The following is a 12,574-nucleotide window of genomic DNA, read 5'->3' on the forward strand; positions in this document are numbered from 1 at the left end:
ATGTGTGTGCTGTCTTGCCAGCTCCTACTGCCATTGTCACGCCATGTGTCTGCTGTGACAGAGATCATAGGAGTTGGCAAGATAGGACACACCGATCTGAGGCTAATAAACCTCCTCTGACACCGAAAAAGGCTCATTTGTAGTATGTGTGACCTTACCTTCCCACCCCCTCCAGAACAGTTAATATTTTTGCATGCTTTATTGTACTGTATATCAAATTGAGCTCTGACTGAGAATGTTTAGCCCCAGACCAGACATAGTGTATGGCATAAGACTACAAGTGGAACCAAACTGCACAGTGCAATCATACCAATTGCAGGCTTGTGAAATTTGTTTAAAGGCATGTTGTTTATATAGCTTGCTTCCAAAATCTGTAGCCTGGTCCCAGATCTGTTTGTGCTTTCTTGCCGACTCCTATGGTCAATGTCATGCCATACAGCACAAACCGATTTGGGACCAGGCAACCACCAAAATCTGTCTCTCTTCTCTCTTAACATGTTTTTCTCCTCCCCTTATTAACCCTCTGTTCACTCTCCTCCACTGCATGATCACACAGGGTCAGTCTTGTGCATGACTCCTGCTAGCAGCCTTGGTAGGTTCCTTCCTTTCCCTTTTTCATTCTCTCACATATGCTTTTAAAGGTACAGGGTGAAGTTGCCCCTAGACTCTGATCTTGGGTCAGTTTTGAATTTTCCCCACTAATGTTTAAGGTTAGGATTGGGGGAGGAGAAGCTGATCCTAGATCTGTACCTAGGGGAAACTTCACCATGGAGCCTCTTTAAATTGGGGGGAGAGCGGGAGCAGGCCATAGGCCGGGAGATGTCAGCGCTTACAGGTGACACAAAGGTCATGGATGTTGTGACACAGTGAGATGCACTGTTGTAGAACATTGGGCTAGAGTGCATGACTGTTTTTTACTGAAATGCTCCACAAAGTGATGCAAAGTCCTACACGTCAATTTGAGCTCACCTGTAAGAGATTATTCTCAATTAGGATTTAATATATTTTGTTACTTAGCTACTTACTGTCTTATACCCTAATTATGAAATGTGAAGTGTTATTCTTATCATTATCAGTATTACTATTATTTAAAAAAAGTAATTCGAAATGAATTGGTTGTTGAAAAGTTTTTGCTGTTCTGATTAGGAAATGTAATCAGTTTCCCAGAGAAAAAAGAAAGAAGGTGAACACAATTGGTAGAAAAGCTCTCGATCTTGAGGGGGCTTTAATTGTTTTCTAGTTAATCTCAATCTTATAATACCACTCATCATATCTCACTCAGTCCTCTCTGGGAACAACTGATTGTCGGGCCAAATTTCCTTACTTGTGATTATAATCAGCTTTTTCTTCTCTTTCTTTTCTCCCATGCTTTCTCTCGCTTTTGCATTGTGATGCGCACGCCTTCTGCTGGGCTAACCTAACGATGGCTCGCCCCTCTCTGTAATATGCATCATGCCCAAAAACAACAACCAAACAATCAACACCCGTTGCCATGGTTACTACACTGCCTCCACTGCCTAACTGTTCATTGCTTCCATGGTCCCCCCCCCCTTCCGAAAAAGTACCCATGATGTACAGTGCTACGCCTGCTACTATCTCTGCAGCAACAACAACTCCTGCCACAAGTGTCCCCTACGCAGCAGCAGCGCCAGCCAATCAGGTTTGCTCATTTTAAAGCTTTCTTTCATCCAGTCCCAGAGCTCTAAATAAGTGCTTGATGACCATAGTCCATACAGATACACTAGAGAGCTTATCTCCTATAATTTCAAGTAAAGTAGTCAATTTCTTATTTTACTTCTATGAGTGCTGAAGAGTAGACTACTTAAAAATGGCAAAAGCCCTCAATGGCACTGCCTATGCCAAAACAGGCTTTGGGCCAAGTGCGCCATCTATCCAACTCTATGGCTGAGCCCAATCTCCACATCCTTCAATTCAAACTTTATTGTCCCAACAGGGAAACTCATTCATGGTCTAGTCTAGTCTGCTACTGTGGTATATTTCAATGTCTGCCACACGTGTCAGAATGTGTTGGCTATTATTTCACGGGACTCCCGTACGTTTTGAACAAGTATATGTCTAGTATTTTATTGGCCGTGTCACACAATGGCCCAGTGAAGCACTTATTCAGAGCTCTCACATTTGCAAATAATAGTTTTGTTGTCTTGTGTTGCATTAGATCCTAGTTTTTGTTTTGCATCTATGTTGTTTTTCATCCACTTTACGTTAATGTCAAGTTTCCCTTTTCACCTGCGTTAGAAACATCACCTGTATGTCTTGTGACGCACGCACACACACACACACACACACACACACGCACACACACACACACACACACACACACACACACACACACACACACACACACACACACACTTCTTTGCCACCTAAAAAAACCTAGCCACTCCATCTCCATCCACCATGTTGGCTCCTGTCAGCAAACACAGCTTCACTCTCTGACTCCCTGTTCTGCTTGGCGGTGATGGGTGAGGACGAAAGCCTTGAGGGAACTGTTGATCCAGGGTGGCCATATCTGCTATATTACTGTTACAGGAGACAGGAAGGACGTCTCCGGAAAGGCCTAAAATGGCTCCAGATAGGAACAGTTACTAGTTAGACACATGGCTCTGTGTCAGCAGGGGCCGGGAAGGTGCAGTTTGGTGCGGAAGTCGGTTGACGCAAACACATACACAACCACTTTAGACCTGACAATTACAGCGCACTGCCAACCAGGTGGAGGGCCAGCAGCAAACAATGTCTGCCATTAACCCCACTTAGCAAGGCCTTGGGCGTGGCCACGTTACAGGCTTGATGAGATTTGATTTACATCTGTCGTCAGTGAGCTTTCCCAGAAATGTATTGGACGGATGACGTCGATCCATGATCATCAAGACTTCCGGTTGTCGGTGAATCATCATTATTTCACACTGTTCCCTCAAATTGGTTTATATTGAGAGATTCTCAGTGTAGAAAGTGATGGTTGATTTTTCGTCGGGTTTCACATCATTCTACATTCAATCCCAGGCTTTATTTGGTCAAAAAATTGACTCCTAGTAAAGGGACCCAATTGGCCTCTTTAGTGTCATGGTGAGTGTGCCTAAATATACATTTGTGTGTTGTCTTTGTGACCAATATAGTGTTTCATCAGTGTTCAGTTTTGTTTGCGTGATTTTGAGTTAGGTTATACAGTGCGTTCAGAAAGTATTCATACTCCTTGACTTAATCCACATTTTGTTGTTACAGCCTGAATTCAAAATGGATGAAAATCAATATCAGCCTCTACACAGAATACCCCATAATGATAAAGTGAAAACATGTTTATTTTTATTTTAGAAATCTTTTTGAAAATGAAAACAGAAATATCTCATTTACATAAGTATTCACACCCCTGCGTCAATACTTTGTAGATGCACCTTTGGTGGCGATTACAGCTTTTAGTCGTTTTGGGTATGTCTGTTTCAGCTCTGCACATCTGGATTTGGGGATTTTCTCCCATTCTTCTGTGCAGATTTTCTCAAGATCTCTTAAGTTAGATGGGGAGCGGCATTGAACAGCAATCTTCAAGTCTTTCCACAGATTTTCAATGGGATTCAAGTCTGGGCTTTGGTTGGGCCACTCAAGGACTTTCACATTCTTGTTCTGAAGCCATTCCAGTGTTGCTTTGGCTGTATGCTTGGGGTCATTGTCCTGTTGGAACGTAAATCTTCGCCCCAGTCTAAGGTCCGCTTGCACTCTGAAGCAGAGAGTCATTCAAAAATCATGTTAAACACTATTATTGCAGTGCGTCCATGCAACTTTTTATATGACTTGTTAGGCAAATGTTTTACTCCTGAACGTATTTAGGCTTGCCATAACAAAGGGGTTGAATGCTTATTGACTCAAGACATTTCAGCTTTTCATTTTTAATTAATTTGGAAAGATTTGGAAAAATATAATTCCACTTTGACATTATGGGGCATTGTGTGTAGGCCAGTGACAAAAATATCTTGATTCAATACATTTTAAATTAAGGCTGTAACACATCAAAATCACTGATCAGTGATGTAGTGCACTATATAGGGTGCCATTTCGGACGCATCCCTAACATCACACCACCCTCAGAGTAGCACATCTGTAAGGTTTGCTGCTGTGCCTGTGTTCAGGTGAGGCAGCTGATGATCAGACCGCGAGGTGTGTGTCGGGGAGGATACGGCACACAAACACATGCAGCCTCCCAGTCTCAGATGGCGATGGTGTTGTCTCTGAGGAAAAGTGGGAGAGAGAGAGGGGGAGGAAGAGAGAAGGGCAGGGAGAAACTGAGGGGGGGAGCGCTTTTAATGTTCCAATGTGGATCTCGTCATCATCGCTGACTCATCATCGCAGTGAAACGCATCGCTCTAATCATGATGCATGGACACTAGCTAACAGCTGCAGGCTGTGACTGTGCCTGGGTCTTACAGGAGCTGTAAAGACAGCCATAGCCTTCCCTTCACACGCCCTCTCCCTGTCTGCATTCTGCATTCTGCGTCCGTCCCTATGGGCTTTGGTCAAAAGTAGTGCACTATTCAGGGAAAAGGGTTCCATATGGCGGGGGGACCTGAATCCCAAATCACCCCCTAGCCCCTATGCACTTGTGTAGATCTGAGCAGAGTGGATAGGTGTAAGCAATGGATAGGGATTCAGGGTATATGTCTTCACAGTCCAGACACAACCCAGCTACAGTATTACGTGAGTTGTCTATCTAATATACCATACACATTGTGTTTTCACAGTAAGATTTGTAATAGTTTGGTTTGGAACAGCGTAACATGTTTGACATAGGTGAAGTAGATCCTCTTTTAAAGGTCCAGTGCAGTCAAAATGTGTGTTTTATATATATTTCCACACTATGAGGTTGGAATAATACTGTGAAATTGTGATCATGAGGATAATGCCCTTTTAGTGTAAGAGCTGTTTGAAAAGACCGCCTGTAATTTCTGCCTGTTTTGGTGGGATGGAGTTTTGGCCTGCCTGGTGACATCACCAGGCGGTAAATGTGTTAATATACCAATAAGAAAGTGTTCCAAACCTCTCTGTTAATAACAGCAAATGTTCTGTTTTCTCCTCCCCACTCAGACCACTCCCAGACAGTCCTATCAAAATCCTTGCTTGAGAAATTGATCTTTGCTAAAAAGCTATTTTTGTTTGTTTTCAATTAAAATGGTCAAAAATAATCACAGTAAGGTACTTAATTGTTACCCAGAAATGATTTGATATTGAGATTAAAACGGCTGCATTGGACCTTTAAAGAACAGGACACACCATAATGGACGTTGGCCTGCTGGATGTCGACGAACGGTGCTGATTCAACATGTAGCGATTCAATATGCTACCCGATGCTTTTAACCGTTCATCGACATAGTCTGTTTTTAGCTTTAGAGGTCATCTCGAAATACAGACAATTAGGGCTGTCCCCGACAACAACAAAAAATATTTGTCAACAGAAAGTCGTCCGTTTTTTCGACCAGTCGATTGGTTGACATTTTTAAAACGGGTATTTTTCCATGTATAGACACACCCTATGTGTTTTAATAAAATCAACTATATGCTTGAGCTTGTCTGATGCTTTAAGCTTACGGTTTGATGAAATAAGACAAATACCTCAAGAGGGCGCCAGAGATCAAGATAACCAGAAGAAAAACGTAACCTGAACAAACTATTCTCCTCCCGCTCCTGCTGGCTTTCTCAGATACTCTCCTGAAGTTGCCGGTAATAGGCTACACGAGGAGTCAGCAACCTTTCTTATTTGGAATGCCAATTTATCTTACCATTTCTACCGATATGCGTGCCGGTTATGGTTTTCATATGCACATTTTTGTGAAACAGTTTTATTATATTTATAGTAACGTCTTCATATCTCAAAATCATTTTCATGTGGTTAATAAAAATTATATCCAAATCTAAATGAAAATGATACAAACCTAAAAAGTAACTTCTATTGCCAACTATGTAAAAATAGCCTACATACCTTTACAAAAAAAGATTGCAGTTTTGAAACTGCAGTAAAAGTTCAGTAACTGCAGTCGACTGTGGTATTTTGGATGCAGTAATTGCAGAATAACTGCAGTTATACTGCACTCTAACTGCAGTTACACTGCAAACTTACTGCAGTAAACTTACTGCAGTATTTGCAGCAAACTGCAGTTATACTGCACTCTGACTGCAATCTTTTTTTCGTAACGGTAAAGCCAACAAATAAAAACATTGCTGCCTGTAGGTAGAAAATATCCTGATAAAAATAAATATCCTATAAATCACATTGGCTACACATGGCCTGTCTGCAACGAACTTGAAACATTGTATCAACTATTAACTTGGGTCCGGCCTAAGCTTGTGCTAGTGAACTTGCAACATTGTATAAAATATTCTGGGCCCTCAGTTTCCAGCGCCAGTGAGCTCAGGACAGACACAACTGTAAGCTATTTGCGCAAGGGATAAGAAGCAGCGCTTGACTTGGGCACAAGCTCACCGGAGCTGCTGAGTACCGGCACCTCAAATGTTCTACTGCTTGAGCTCCTGTTCCTCTTATAGAATATTAGCTCAGTGTTGTGGAGCTCCTGCACCTAAATATAAACAGTACCAGCACCCAAAATGAGTACTGGAACCTAATTTCAGTCCAAGTCAAGCACTGATGAGAAGTAATCAGGTACGCCAGGGTTGTGGGTTTGATTCCCACGGGGGGCCAGCATGAAAAATAAAAAAAATTATGTATGCACTCACTAACTGTAAGTCGCTCTGGATAAGAGCGTTGCTAAATGACTAAAATGTAAATGCCTATTTTATGACGTTTCCACTGGATCAGAGCATGAGATTTTTCCCTTTCACGCTGAGTGGTTATCGAAAGGGAGAGAGCTGGAAAGATTTTTCAAATACATTGAGGAACTATTGTAATCCTCAATGGATTTTAAAACAGACTTTGCTTGCTGTTCGAGCTGAAGAAAATATTACTTTGAGAAGCTCCACAGGTCATTTAGTGTTGGTGCGTTAAGCCAATCAGAAATACTATCAGATCCCCAAATGGGCACATTTATATGCCTACATTTGCTAGCAGGCCAGGTAGCCAATAGGCCTAATTCTATGTATGCGCGTCCTTACTCAACATTGACAGGAGCACTCCAAACAAAAGACAATTACTAAATTGACAATTGGAATTTATATAAACCAAAACTTGTTTCTCACAAGTGTAGCATAGGTTGTGCACTCTGCGAACAATGTGTCCACTCCGACAATGATAACAGGAAGATTGGAATAATAATATATTGAATGCATTAAAAGAAATGACCTTAACCAAAGTAATAAACATTGTAGATTAGAAATGATAGGAATTAACGGTAAATATACTACTGGTGATATATGTAATGGGGAATTGATATACACTAACAATCAAACGCAAATAATACACACAATGAAGTTATGAAACAATGAATGTGCACAAATTCTGGAGAGAGAAGTCACGGTCAATCCGACGTCTTCATTGGCCATGCAGCATTTACGGTGATACGGCCTCAGCAGAAGTTAGAGCATTCATACTTCATACTGTTGTCAAGGAAGTGAGTTTGTGTTTTCTACAGGGTGTACCGCCCCCACCTACCATCAACCAATCATGTCAATGCGGAGCTATGCAGAGCCCTCTGCATTGTAAAAAACTATTGGGAGGCGCATGGCAATGCGGCACGGAGCTCGATTTGGCTTCTGCATGCCTCTGGAGGCATTTGCGTCACAACCTCCATATGGAGCCTCCGACCACATTTTCGGATCAAGCATAAATTGGCTTTTAGTCTATGCCTCCGCAATGGATTAGTTCACTGAGGGGGCGCAAATATATATATATATATTTGTTACTGCTCGACTAAAACAATCTCGGTCGACCAACAGCCTAATGACCAAACAATCGACGAGTCAACTAATTTGGGTCAGCCTTACAGACAATAGTCTTGATCATAAGTACCTGCAGGTCAATCCTCTCACTGCCCTGATGTTGATGTGGGGGGGCGCCCTCTTCTGGCTGAATTGGGAAATACACCAAGATACACTAGTGGCAGTTTTGTCACATTGGTTAGAAAAAGTAAGTTGGTTCACATATTTGCAGGATGATTTTACAATGTCCCCTTTGGGGCTGCAGTCTGCAATAAGGATTTCCGTAAAGTGCCATCATAGGCACAAAAAACATACAGTGCAATCAGTGTCTCACACACATTTATTCCAAGATCATCTAGTGTTTGCTTTTCTTTTATGGTGGGTCAGGCATCCACCCCTGACCTTTCATTTCCTTTTTTCTGTCCGTCATGGCTCATTCACTCACTCCATATTACTGATTATCTGATTCGCTGTTGTTACTGCTGTCCTCATTAGTGATATCTGTGGTACTGCATTTCCTAGCATGCATGCATGTGTGTGAAATTACCTTTTGCCTTTGCTAGCATTGGCCTGTAACGCGTAGAAATAGAATGTCTAAAAGCGGAAAAGTCATTCTATTTCAATGCTGTAGCTGGTACAACGCATCATGGTGGTCCTCCATGCATCAGCCGGCTCATCTACTGTATCTGTCTGCTTTCTAAGCTGAAGCCAATAATTTGCTTTATGTGGCCCTGTCCAAAAACGACCCCTAGACCCTACCACCTAAACAGTTGATCTATTTTGTAGATTTGAAAGAAATTGATATGTGTAGCTCCACCTTTCCCTCTAAAATTACTTACACCCATCTAGTCTTCTTGGATCTATGCAAGTGCCTAGGGGGGTAGAGGCAAGGGGTTTGGAGAGGGCCTCTGTCTGGGTAACCAGCGGTAAGCAACTAGGAGCCAACGGGACATCACACAACATCAATATAACATTCAGCTTTTTGTTTTGTTTTATTTCTTTTTTTCTTCATAATCATAAGTCAAATGACTCCACTCACGCCATTAAAATGACTTACTATGAGCTTGTAGGATCTACATTGCATACACATACACTATATATACAAAAGTATGTGCACAGCCCTTCAAATTAGTGGATTCGGCTATTTCCGCCACACCCGTTGCTGACAGGTGTATAAAATCAAGCACACAGCCATGCAATCTCCATAGACAAACATTGGCATTAGAATGGCCTTACTGAAGAGCTCAGTGACTTTCAATGTGGCACCGTCATAGGATGCCACCTTTCCAACAAGTCAGTTCGTCAAATTTCTGCCCTGCTAGAGCTGCCCCGATCAACTGTAAGTGCTGTTATTGTGAAGTGGAACGTCTAGGAGCAACAACAGCTCAGCCGTGAAGTGGTAGGCCACACAACCTCACAGAACGGGACCACCGAGTGCTGAAGCGCGTAGCATGTAAAAATCGTGTCTCCTACTGAGTTCCAAACTGCCTCTGGTAGCAATGTCAACACAAGAACTGTTCGTCAGCTTCATGAAATGGGTTTCCATGGCTGAGCAGCCCCACACAAGCCTAAGATCACCATGCGCAATGCCAAGTATCAGCTGGAGTGGGGTAAAGCTAACCGCCATTGGACTCTGGAGCAGTAGAAACTCGTTCTCTGGAGTGAAGAATCACGCTTCACCATCTGGCAGTCCGACGGAGGAATCTGGGTCTGGCGGATGCCAGGAGTACGCTACCTTCCCGAAATGCATGGTGTCAACTGTGAAGTTTGGTGGAGGGGGAATAATGGTCTGGGGCAGTTTTTCATGGTTCAGGCTAGGCTCCTTAGTTCCAGTGAAGGGAAATCTTAACGCTACAGCATACAATGACATTCTAGACTATTCTGTGCTTCCAACTTTGTGGCAACAGTTTGGGGAAGGCCCTTTCCTGTTTCAGCATGACAATGCCCCCATGCACAAAGCGAGGTCCATAAAGAAATGGTTTGTCGAGATCGGTGTGGAAGAACTTGACTGGCCTGCACAGAGCCCTGACATCAACCCCATCGAACACCTTTGGGATGAATTGGAACGCCGACTGCGAGCCAGGCCTAATCGCCCAACATCAGTGCCCAACCTCACTAATGCTCTTATGGCTGAATGGAAGCAAGTCCCCACAGCAATGTTCCAACATTTAGTGGAAAGCCTTCCCAGAAGAGTGGAGGCTGTTATAGCAGCCTCCACAGCCTCCAAGGGGGGACCAACTCCATATTAATGCCCATGATTTTGAAATGAGATGTTCGACTAGCAGGTGTCCACATACTTTTGGTAATGTAGTGTATGTTAGGGATTGGCTTTTTAGCAACCCCACGACGATAATCTGTCACTTTCTCAATCTTTCCTGGATTCCTTGCATCCTCTCTACTCGCCTCCTTTTCAAAAGGCATTGGAGAAGAAGGTCAGAGGGAACTTGGCTCTTCTTCTCCAATATGGTTGAGAAGGCGAGGGGATCAGATGTGAGGAATCACGGAAACATAAATTGAGATGGAGCCAATTAGTTGAAAAGGCTTAGGCGATGAACTGACGTTTTGTTCTCCATTTTTCTTTTTCTTCACCTCTCCCGCAGATTATCCTGAAGTAACTCTCAGGAAAGAAATGGTGTGTCAAGAAGCTGCACTACGAAGCCCAAAACAGCCCTTCTTCTGTACATACTACCTTCCCCTTCCACTACAGCAACCTGCATGCTAAGAGTGTAATACTACCAATAACCATAAGACTTGAGTGCTGGTGTAAGAAGATGCACACAACAAAAAGATGTATATGTATTGCTAGGAAACTATTGCCATGAAAAGGACGACAAAAAAAATGTACTGAACTACATACACTTACTTAGTGGAGAGATGGCGATGAGTTCATTTTAACGATTGTTTTCTCTGTTAAAGTAATGTAGGTCATTTTATATTTTGTTTTCGAAACGGAACCTCGATCTGCACAAATGTTCACCCATGGAAAACACCTTATTTGCACTAAAAGAGAACTAGTGCTTATTGTCAAAAGTGCTTAATTGTTTTTAGTCACAGAGAAGCCCCTGGTTGCAACTGGCACTCCAGGCCAAGCTAGAGGGATTGTTTTACTTTTTGTTTGTTTTAATTATTTTAAAAATACAAATGTTACGGCAGACGACAGGCATATGTTTACTCAATGACTGTTCTCTTAACGATGGTTTGAACGTGCTCCCCCATCACCCTTTAAAATGGCGTGGTATGCGCTCAATATGAACCACTTGCCAACATTTCATCTCTGGAAAACCAACGGCTTGCCAAACAAAAGTCATCGCGACTGACAGATGGACGGACAGAAGCGATCGGAGTCGATCTGCAAGGAAACAGACGTGGAACAGCTTCGTGGCCCACACATGCAGTCGGGCCTTGTTTTTGTGCACGTTTGAAAAAATGAACCTAGAATTTCGATTTCTTCTCCTTAGTTACATTTTCAGTTTCTTTTGGATGGGTGCTGACATTGGGTTGTGGGAGTATCTGTGCGTGTGGTTGGTTGGGTGTGAGCCTCAGAGGGGTCGGTGTTGGGGAGAGTTATACTGGGCATCAGGGAGTGCTACTAGCCTATATGGGCCCTGGTTTGTGTGCCAAGGGTTTAACGAAAGCTTGCGGTTGGCCGAAAGCATTCGGCGGGATGGAGCCTCAGCCTGGTGGGCCAAGCCATGGACGTCTGCCAGCAGACTGGAACAGATAGACTATGAGTCCACCAGAGGCCCCAGAGTCAAGACCACAGGGGCAAGGCCTTTGGGAGGGTTAGTGGTGGGTCTAGAAGGAGGGATAAGGGTGGGATCGGCGAGGGGTGAAACAAGTGCTACGACTCAAAAAAAGGTGCATTCGACGATGCTCGTCATCATCGTGAGATGACTTGAAGTTATTGACTGGAGGGCTATCTGTGACTGTCAGTCGTCACCCTGCTATCACCGAGAATCCTGTTTCTATTCGAGAAAAACTGTAGAAGTGCCTAAAAATCCTTTAACTTTAAAACAACAAGCATCTGGAGAAACGTACTTTATGTCAAAGAAAAAATAAGAATATATCAAAGGATGGTTCAAGTTCCCAAAAGTATGTTGACCTATTTAGAGAAAAAAAAAGACAATTCACTTTTCGTGCACATGCCATAGTTAAAGCAGTACCCTAGTGTTATTGTAAACATATATTTAACACGACAAAAAATATATATAAACTAACCAAGATAGCTTGGTAGAATGTTTGATAAATATTCCATTATGTAATATTTTGTTCTTACCATAGGTTTTTAGTAGTTTACATTGGAAAAAGTGATTGAGAATACAGGAAATTGTGACGTGTGTGTGTAATAAATGTAACGTGTCTCTTACTTTTGAGAGTTTATATTCATGGTTGTAGCAGCAATTAATTCAAATTTATTTCAATTTGTTTTATAATGTTAAGCATCAAGGTATGTGTGTCACCAGAACAATCCATTATTTTATGTCATGATATAGTTTGTGTACGAGCATTGTTTTAAACCAACCTCCATGTTATTACCTAATTGTTTTATGAGATGTATGTATTTTGACTCTAAATCACATTTCTTGATACTACACAGCCTATTATTTTCCCTGTGTGTATGTGTGTTCAACAAAAAGGATCAGAATCATGACATATTTTCATGGTGCTTGATCAACACAGACAATCCACAACAAGACACCTT

The 12,574-nt window shown here is 42.4% G+C and overlaps 1 protein-coding gene across 13 annotated transcripts in view; it reads left to right on the plus strand.

Annotated features, from left to right (window-relative positions):
- Positions 1-10,722, plus strand: part of LOC311112188 (muscleblind-like protein 2a) — a 73,055-nt gene extending 62,333 nt beyond the window's left edge. For 5 of the 13 annotated variants that reach the window (XM_084155211.1, XM_084155206.1, XM_084155212.1 and 2 more), the window contains 3 exons: positions 557-592; positions 1,563-1,660; positions 10,473-10,722. In XM_084155211.1, the coding sequence (XP_084011337.1) occupies positions 557-592; positions 1,563-1,660; positions 10,473-10,487 (149 nt within the window). In that variant the 3' untranslated portion in view covers positions 10,488-10,722. The remainder of the gene's footprint in view (positions 1-556; positions 593-1,562; positions 1,661-10,472) is intronic. The other 8 variants (XM_084155204.1, XM_084155205.1, XM_084155208.1 and 5 more) reach the window with 2 other exon arrangements.
- The last annotated feature ends 1,852 nt before the right edge of the window (positions 10,723-12,574 follow it).

Source organism: Coregonus lavaretus, assembly GCF_964263955.1.
Source record: "Coregonus lavaretus genome assembly, chromosome: 38".
Taxonomy (NCBI): domain Eukaryota; kingdom Metazoa; phylum Chordata; class Actinopteri; order Salmoniformes; family Salmonidae; genus Coregonus; species Coregonus lavaretus.